Raw genomic sequence first — 9732 nt, forward strand, 5'->3', positions numbered from 1 at the left:
TAACAAATCTTTCTAAGTATCAGGGAGCCCTATAACTCAGGTCCAATAACAAAGCTTGCAATGTGCAGATATATACTACAAATCAATCAGCAATCCTTAGTGACAAAAGAAAATGATTACTAGTCCCACATGGGTATTAATCTGCTTTTTTTGATGCAACCAATCATATTTTTCCCATCCTCATGATGCTGTCCACACTTTAATCAATTGCATTGTCTTCCCCACCTATAAACTCTATTATTTGCTCTCTTGTATTTTCCAAAACTATATGAAAGTGTATAAGCCCTGCCTTGTGATCTTTAATTATTGAGAAGCCATAGACCTGATTTATTGGTTATTGTTAGCCTAATACATTGATCATTCTTTGAACCTTGTCTCTTAGTTTACCTCAATTTTCAAACACAACAGATGGTTGCAAAACCCAGCTTGGACCAAAAAGGACCTTTTAAAAACATATATTGAGGCTAGAAAGAAGATCACCGAAGGGATAAATCCTTTGTCCTAAATGGATAGGATAATGATAATGGAAGATACAGAAAAGATAAAACTATAAAACTTTTATTTTGTTTTATTTCCCTGTTCTCAAAAAGAATGATATATAGACTGGAAAAGATAAAAACAAAAATGGTTAAGAAGGTGTTAGAAACCAAAACAAGTGAGGGGAAGCACAATGAATTGAAGTCACCACAATCAGGTGAATCAAATTCCAGGATACCTAAAAAGCTGGTGAATGTGATTCCTAATCTCTCTAGGTAGCCTTTTAAAAAAAATCACAGGGAATGGGATTGATACTGAAAGACTATAGATGGGCAGAGGTCCAAGTTATCATGAAATAGGAGTCCTCAAATCATCATCCTTACTTTCAGAGCTGAGAGTTTAATGAGTGTAAAAAGAGCTTCAAGTACACAAATGTACTCAGGGATAGTAAATGTTAAGTTAGAGGAAGGAAGCAAATAAAACAAAATAGGGAAAACCCTGAGATCTGGTGCAAAATAACTTCTAAAAAAATTGAAATGTCATCAGTTTTGCCTCTTTCTACAGGAAACTTTCACCTTAATTGATAAACAAGAAATGATTAATCAGGAAAGTATTACCATAGACTTTCCAGTCATTCAGAGGGACCTGGAAATTCAGTACTTCTATATTTGAAAAAAAATTTAAAAAGATGATACCAGTCTATTTGAGACCATAATTTAGTATCATAGATGAGATCTAAAGGTTTTTGAGGACCTATTGCTGGAAATAACTCCCCAGACTTACATGATTCTAAATTCAAAAGCTCAGAGTCACCTCACCCCAAAAGCTTTCCTTGAATGAGTTCTCCTTATTCTCATCATTTCTTTATTCTTATTTGTATGGCATTCATTTTTAACAGAATTAAGATAGGGAATCTACACCAACAACTAAACAATGGAAATATATATGTGGAGAATTTAAGGAAGCCCCCCCCCCCAACAGTGTTAGTCAGAATTCTTGTGGAAAATGTGTGGGAAGACATGGAGTCCCATAGAGTAAGTAGGTAGGAATGGATTTCAGTCTGCACAACTGGATAGAATATCATAGATAAAATGACAGATTCATTGAATTATGGGAATGCTGCGTTTGCAAATAGAATCTAATCAATAATAATTAAGTCCACAGGGCATAGATTTTTGTCAGAAAGGAAGCATTTCTAATAGAGCTGAATAATTAATCTAGTTTGGCTCTGAAGGAACTCTGTTTTGGGATGACACAGCAATTTTTTATGCTTCCTGTATGCGATTGTGTTGACGACGATTGACCACTGAGTCTAGAAGAGCCATCCAAAGAGTGAGTAATAAAAGAGTTGAGGAGAAACAGTTCCTACTCTCTTTTCCCTTTATTTCTTATCCTTGAACTTCCATCAAAATAGGGGAAAGAATTCCTCTTCCATCTTTGTCTCCTTTTCCCCTCAGTGGAGGCAACTAGGTGACATAGCAAACAGAAGCATGGGGTCCAAGTGGAATCAGGAAGACCCAAATTCAAATCCTACCTTAGGCACTATTATATTGTATTACTCTGGACAAGTCACTTAACCTTCATTTTATTAGTTTCCTAATGAAAATGAAAATAACAGCACCTGCCTCCTAGAGTTGTTATGAGGATCAAATGAGATATTTCTAAAGTGTTTAGAACAGTGCTTGGAACATAGTGGGTATTTGTTTGTTTCCTTTTTACAAGAACATAGTTGCAAGAGCAAATGACCAAAAGATAGTAGCAGTGCAATAGAGAAAAAGTCCAACAAATGACATTAGCAATTCCCAGCTTAGTGGAGAAGGCAGCTTATATTTCAGTGTATTAAATGACATTTCCAGACAAACAGATTGGATCATTAGTAGCAGCACTATAGGCAAAAGGGATCTTCAAGTTGGGATACATCTCTAGGAGTTTAAGTTACCCTGGCTACATGTATTCTTTATGCCTGCTCCCTCTCCTATATGTGTTCCTAACGAATGATTTTCCAATTGATGGGATGAGAATCTGTGGGATAGACTAGTCCTCTGTGTAAGGGAAAGGAGTGATTGGAAAAGGTGGAGGATCTTTCTGGTTTTTCGCCTTGCTATTCTGTTTAATTGAATGATATTTTCTATGAATAGCTGTGTCTTGGTTTATTGGACTAGTTTGATAAAGAAAACCACTGGTCAGGGCTGGTAGTTGTGGCTTTGAAAAGATGTTGACCCAAAGCATATCTTGACCTTTAGGAAGCATTCAGGGCCACAAAACTGAGGGGGCCTAATTAGATGTCATTTAAACTTTCTACACAATTCTGATTGAGTACTCTCAACTAAAATTTTTTAAGGCAAAAAGGGTTAAATGAATTTTCCCAGGGTAAATTTGCCCTAAACAGGTAGGAGATTGTCTGATGCCAGATTTGAGTCTGGGTTCTCCTGACTCCAGGTCTCTCTTTTCATTGTACCACCTACCTACCTCTCAACTAATTCTACACTGGCAACACCACACTTCTTGAAAACTACTTGAAAAAAATGTGTGTATATTGACTTTTCCCCTTATGGTTCTATTTATATTAAAATTTCCTTAGATTTTTGTATCCTTATGTAACTTGTTAAGATATATCCTTTTTTAATGAACTATGATACTTATAATTTTTAGATCACAACCACAAGTTACAATTTTGTTTGCATTTCTGGCTTTATTTTTTCTTCCCTATTTTGCTGAATGCATTGAATTCCTTGGAGAAGAAAAATTATGAGTTTTGTAGGGAAGGTTGATTCTAATGCCATAATTATTAAGAATAGTTTTTTAAATTGTTGCTATTTTGTCTGAAAACAGGAATTAAGTTGTTTATCTGGATAGAGAAATGTGAAAAGAGACTGAATACTAGAAGTTACTGGGCAAGGGGGTTAGGTAGGTAGCACAGTGGATAGAATGTCAGGCGTAGAGTTGGGATGACCTTGGTTCAAAGGCGATCCCAGATACTTTCTAAGCTGTATGAACCAGAGAAAGTCACTTATCCTTGATTACCTCACTCTTGCTTGCTTTTCTGTCTTAGAATTGATACTAAGACACAAAATAAGGATTTAAAATTTTTACTTGGGATAAAAAGAAACAAACACAGGTTTGCTTGACTTGTTCAGCAAGAAGTTTAATAAAATTGATCTTGCATGACACTGTGGGGAGAGATTAATAAATAAGGCCACCATACTTCCTCAATTTTTATTTGTGACTCCCTGGAAGGAAAAAAAAAAGATATGAAACTTAATTCATAATTACTTCTCACCATTTAAAATCATAACCTTTCCTGTAGAGATATTTTCTCTAAGTAGGTAACATGTTTTATAAAAATTTTTTAAAAATCTATTCAAGGTGTATCTTATAGACAAAGGAGTTAGTTTCTAGTTTAGAAGGAAATACTTCTGCCATTGCTAAAGTACCTTGATTTGAAGGGGGTGGGAAACAAATACAAAAAGCAGAATTTAAAAGGGAATTGAACTGTCCAGACAAGGGCAGGTAAGAGTCCAAAACACTGGACCAGGGATCAGGAGACCTGGGGTCTAGCCATGCCTCATCTATTAACTTGCTTTAAAATTCAGCAACTTATCCTCTGTAAGGGTACTTTCTCACAAAAATGAAATGGAACAATGGAGACAGTTATTTATTAAGATTTGAGGTTCTCTATATGGCATTTGAAATACTTCAAGGACACATTAAATTTTTCAACATTTGCTTGACTTATATTTTCACTCTGAAAATCCTTTGTTCTTTCCCCTTCAAGTCAGCTGATTAACAGATTTTGAAGGAAACATACTGTTTATATTTCATTTTTTTACCTTCATTACATTATTGCTGATATTGAGGATGTATAGTAATTTAAAAGCAAAAAACTTTAACCCTAAGGTTGAAATCGATTTTGGATCTATCCTACCAAAACGTTTATTATATTGCTGAAAAGTCTCTTCCCTCTATCTGCTCCCCCCAGTTTTAGTTACCTCAGGATAGGAAAAGATTGAATAACCTCCCTCTCTTAGACTAGAATTAGCAATGAATATCGGTTTCCATTGAAAAATAGCAAAGGTATATATATGAAGATTTTTTGCAATCCCCACCTCACCTCTTCATCAGTCTTTTCCCCTTTCTGCTGGAATTCAGGTCTTTGGGTTACTGTCTTAACAGCATTTCCTACATCCGTATTAGGCAGCTCTTTGGAATTCTCATTGTTGTGTACTTTATCTTGGAGAACTTCTTTGGGAATATCTATTTGTATCTTCTCGGGCATTATCTTCAGAGCCTCTTTCGCTTCCCTCCAAATTTGTTCATGGTTTTGTTGAATCTTGACTAAGACGTCTGCAGCAGCTGCAGCAGCAGCCATTACCATCTTGATCGTCTTTACCTTCTCTGCCCTGAGATGCTTCTGCTCACTTTCTGCCCCATTCTCTATCCCCACCTCCTCGCTGCTGATTCCCAAGCTGTTTCTCTGCTTTTGATCATTGGTCAGCAGGACCGCCGAGTTGGAGTGAAATAGGACCCGGCTGAACAGTTTAGAAGATAATGGCATAGAGATCACTCCGTAACAGAAAGTAATAAGAGCGCTGAACAGCAGCAGTCTGACGAATTTCTCTGTCAGTTTGAAAGATCCCTGGTTGGCTACTTTCCTGCTGCCAATAATGATAGTGTCACGATTTGGTTGGCTAGTGGGTGAGGCCCTAAAGATCCTCTCATGCCCTACGACACGCATGGCTCTGTGAGCCTCAGAGGATGCTGAATGATGATTCTTATTTCCAGGTTCCGCCAACTATATAGTGAGCACTGCCACTTTAGGTTCGAGTTGCACGTGTCCAAATATCAAAATGCTGATAAACCTTCCAGCTTGGCCGTAGTTCTATGGTTTCGAACCTGTCTGGGGTGAAATGATGAAACAGCTTCTCCCTCGGTCTCCTTCCAGTCAAACACCTTTATCCACCCACACAGGTATATCCTGCCGCTGCCAGGAGAGAAAGAAAAGAATTATTATTTAAAAAAATAAAATTTCCAGTGTGTCTCTTCTTCACAATGTTCCCTACCGCTAGGCTAAGTTCCTATGAGAATTTGACTCCCTGTATAGAAGAGATTAGAGGTCAAAGGATCTAAATTTGAAGATAGATTCTGCCACTTATCTGAACGAATACCACATGTTTAAGATTTCAATTGCCTATGCTATAATATTATTATAAATTTAGAGTTGGAAGGGATCTTTAATCTGATGCCCTTCTTCTACAGATGAGGAAATTGATACTTCCTCCTTATCTCCTCACTTCCACCTTCCAGGTTAAGCGTGATTCATAGTCTTATAGGTATTCAGTGCAGAATGGAAATTTGAATAAAGATGATGATAATAATAATGATAAGCATTTGTATGGTGCTTTAAGGTTTTCACAGTGCTAATAATATCTCATTTTAGATATCTGAAACCAAGTCCAGTGAAATTCAGCCCTCTATGTAACTTTGGGAAAGTCATTTTCTCTTTTTGGGCCTCAGTTTCCATCCTCATTTGTTAAAATGAAGGGGAGGGAGTGGAATAGATGCTTTTTAAGACATTCCCTCCAGTTCTAGATGCTACAATCCTATGACTGGTAAAGAAATTGTCAGATTCCTCCTTCAGGAAAGGGTGCCCCAAACCCACCTGAATGGTGGTAGGGGCAGGAACGGGATAGGACTTCTTTCCTTGAAAGGAGCTTCAAACTCCTGCGCCAGAAGGGCGGCAGGTCGTTGGTCATTCCTGTGTCCCCCTCCGCCTGGGCTTGTGGAGAGCACACTTCTATTATCCCTCTGGACTGATGGGGTAGCACAAACAACTCCCAAGTTGGGAAACTGCCACGTGGACTTTTAGCTGAAGAGAGTGACATTGCCTCTGGGCCAATCACAGACCGCTGAGATGGGGCTTGGGCATGAGGACACAACGGGGGGCGGGGCAAAGCTTTAGCACAGCTAATGGCTACAGGAGAGCTACTGTCCTAAGTTAATGATGGGTCTGGTTCATTTTCTCTAGATCTGCGGGTCGCTGAGGGTGAATTTGTGACTGAGAGAAAGGGAGAGAGGCCTTTAGAGTTAATCCTTAGGTTCCTAGACTCAGTGTACATTTTGTTTTTCTTTAAGTACATTCTCAGAGTAAATGAAGACCTACAAACTGGAACCTTTGGGGAGAGAACCTAGAGGGAAAGGGCAAGACGAATGCCAAAGATAAAGATTGAGGTTATCAGATGTGGTTCATACATTATTGCTAAGAATATTCTTAATGATGATGCACTTTACAAATCCTCCCTGGAAACCCAAAACAGGTATTAGCAATCTTTAATAATGAATCATCTTTAATAACTCATGAAAGTCAAGGTCGAAGAAATTGCAGAGACCAAACTCTGTCCTTTGTCCTCAACAATGGAATGAAACTTCGTAGAATCTCACCTGTACTTAAGAAATAATTGCCTTCTAGGTAGCAGGTAGTTGGACCTGGAGTCAGGCTTGAGTTTAATTGTGTGCTCAATTTTCTTGTCTGTAAATGAGAATATCTAGCTCCCAGGGCTGTTGTCAGGAAAAGACAACCTAAACTTTGGCAAACCCCAAGTGCTATTAAAAATGTTATCTATCATGTAATTTGTAATGGAAAAATGGAATCCCAATTATATTCTGTTTTATGGTTGAAATTTTTAATTTAAATTTTTGTCAGAATCCTGACTGGTTTTGTGTTTATAAAATCAAGAATTTACATCAAGAATTCTTACCAATCCACTCCCTCACCAATCCACTTACCTCATCCACTTAGATTTTTTCCTTTTAGAAAAGGAATTTTCCATTTGCACAGTACCCTAAGAACCATGAGACCTTTCCATCTAACTTGCATCTGAAGCTTCCAATTTCCCATCAAAATGTGAGCAAAAGAGAAGAACCATTTCAGCTTTTTTATTTTGTATTCCTAGTGCATAACATAGCATTTTGTACATAGTAAAGGCTTAATAAATAAACATTCATTCATGTTTACCTACACTAGGTCTCTTCATGGATATAATTCTTCCTCATAGTATATAGTTCTTCATAGACTCTGTGTTCTTTAAGACTTTGCCTTAGAATGTAAGTTGTCAGGTCTTTGAAAGCTGGAAAGTTTAGGAATGAACTATGCTATCAGGTTCAATTTAGTGAAATGGAGAGAAGTCTATTAATAGAAGATGCTAATTTGGAGGATGACCCAGCAACTAATAAAATGTCTACTAATGTGTGGAGGGAAAACCTGTAGTGATATAATCACAGGTCTCTGAAGTCAAACATTTATCAAGTACCTACTATGTGCAAAGTGAAGAAACAGCCTAGATAGTGGCTAAATATGGCCTCTTTGTCACACCTTATATGGAACATTATGTTCAGTTACAGATACCAAAGTTTAAGAAAGATTTTATAAATTGAAGAATGTGCAAAAGAGGACAGTTGCATTCATGAAGGGCTTTGAATTCATACTCTGTGAAGTAACTGGGAAGGTTTAGCCTTAAAAATATTCATAGGGAATAAGAAATATGTTTTAAGTATTTGAAGAGCTGTCAAGGGGAAGAGAACAGAACCAGGAACAGTAGATAGAAGTTCTTAAAGAGATAAACTAAGGCTTGATTTCAAGGAAAAACCTCTAACAATTAGAACTACTCAAAAAGGAAATGGCCTCAAGAGGTATTAGGTTTATTCCTTCAGAAAAAATACTAGTGGGAAAAAGTTAAAAAGAGGCAAATTTCCCTGATTTTTCAAATATCACTGATAGCAGTCAAATGTGCTGATTCTTTCAGGACCCAAGGGTATCATTCATATAAATTGAATGACTCAGTGATTTGAATTCATCCAGGGTAACTATTTGCTCTCTTAATATTGCCTTCCTTATTTTGAATACTTCAGACAGAAGCTAGATAATCACTTTGGGGACATTTATAGTGGAGATTTCTTTCCTGTGTTGGTTGGACTAGGCCACTGAAATTCAATTCTAAAATGCCGTGATTCTGTGATTTATTTTTCTTAGTTCCAAAAGTCAGAGTCAGTGAGTGAATGTTGATAGAAGCAAATTTCTTCTTTATTTAAGTGCCAAGAAAATCCCAGGGTTAGCTATTGTCCATGTCATGTAGAATTGGACATAACTAAATGATTGAATAGCCACAATGAAATAAGTAAAAGCTCAATCACCCTACTTCCTTTATTATGATAACTCATAACAGGGTTTGTTGAATGAACTCAAGTTGTTTAGACTGGAGAAAAGAATACTTAATGTGGATGTGATAGCTATATCTTATCTTGAAATATTTCAAACATCATCATACAAAAGAATGATTATATTAGTATTGTTCATTCCGGAGGGAAGAACTAGAACCAGTCAATGAAAATAGATTTTGGCTTGAGATGGGGGTGGGGGGAAGGGGAGAAAAGCAATTATAGTGGTCTAGACCTGGAACTTCTTTGGAGTGTAAGGAGCTATGCTTCCCCTCCACTGGATTCCCAGGCAGAGGTTTGATGACCATTTGTCAGTGGAATTGTTTCTACTTCAAGTCTGTGCTATATTAAATTACCTTTGATTTCTTTTTTGATATAAAATTCTATGATTCTGTGTTGGACATATCCAACTGTATTACTTCCACTGATCATAGAGATTTATGCTTTATTGAGTCCAACTTTTAGGGACATATATAAAAATTAGTCCTTACTAAAGTATATTCTTAAACATGACTTAATGTGTTTAGTGCTTTTATTTATTTTCATTCTTTTGTTCAGTTTATGGTTATTTGCTGCCATCTACAGGTAAAGTTTTAGAGTAACTCGGTTTTCTTCCCTAGCCATTCAGTACAACCATCTCCTGTGACAAAGAAGAGTGAATAGCATTGGGAGCTTACAATTTACAGTTTACAAAAGACCTCAAAACAATGGAATAAGGCAGGCAGAATTCTAGTTAGGAAAATTTCCATAAAAAACTTTGTCACTGCTTTTTTTGTCTTGATATGCTCAGTACCCTGCAGAGTGCTTGACACATAGTAGTGGATGCTTTATAAATGATTATTGATTTGAATTGAATTGAAAATAAATAGAACTTTCTAGAGATTGAGTAAGCTGATTCAATGGGCTATGAAATTTTCAGCAAACATGTGTACACTTCCTTTACTGTCACATATTGATTCTGCATCTACTTTGTGGACTTTCTCTGTTGTTAGGTCAACCAAATAATCCCAGGTAACAACTGTGTAGGGGTTTTTTGCAGTGTCA

The 9732-nt window shown here is 36.9% G+C and overlaps 1 protein-coding gene across 2 annotated transcripts; it reads right to left on the minus strand.

Moving 5' to 3' along the window:
* Positions 1-3596: 3596 nt before the first annotated feature.
* On the minus strand, positions 3597-6319 carry LOC103101144 (mannosyl-oligosaccharide 1,2-alpha-mannosidase IA-like). 2 transcript variants are annotated; one of them, XM_007484496.2, is made up of 3 exons: positions 6137-6318; positions 4589-5458; positions 3597-3707 (listed from the first exon to the last, which is right to left on the minus strand). In XM_007484496.2, exons 2-3 carry the CDS (start codon positions 5210-5212, stop codon positions 3687-3689), a joined length of 645 nt encoding a protein of 214 aa, XP_007484558.1. In that variant the 5' UTR covers positions 5213-5458; positions 6137-6318; the 3' UTR covers positions 3597-3686. The 2 variants fall into 2 exon arrangements, with proteins under 2 accessions (XP_007484558.1, XP_056674664.1); XM_056818686.1 differs by having other exon boundaries at positions 3680-5458; positions 6137-6319.
* Positions 6320-9732: the final 3413 nt, after the last annotated feature.

The sequence above is a fragment of the Monodelphis domestica genome, chromosome 2, assembly GCF_027887165.1.
Source record: "Monodelphis domestica isolate mMonDom1 chromosome 2, mMonDom1.pri, whole genome shotgun sequence".
Classification (NCBI taxonomy): domain Eukaryota; kingdom Metazoa; phylum Chordata; class Mammalia; order Didelphimorphia; family Didelphidae; genus Monodelphis; species Monodelphis domestica.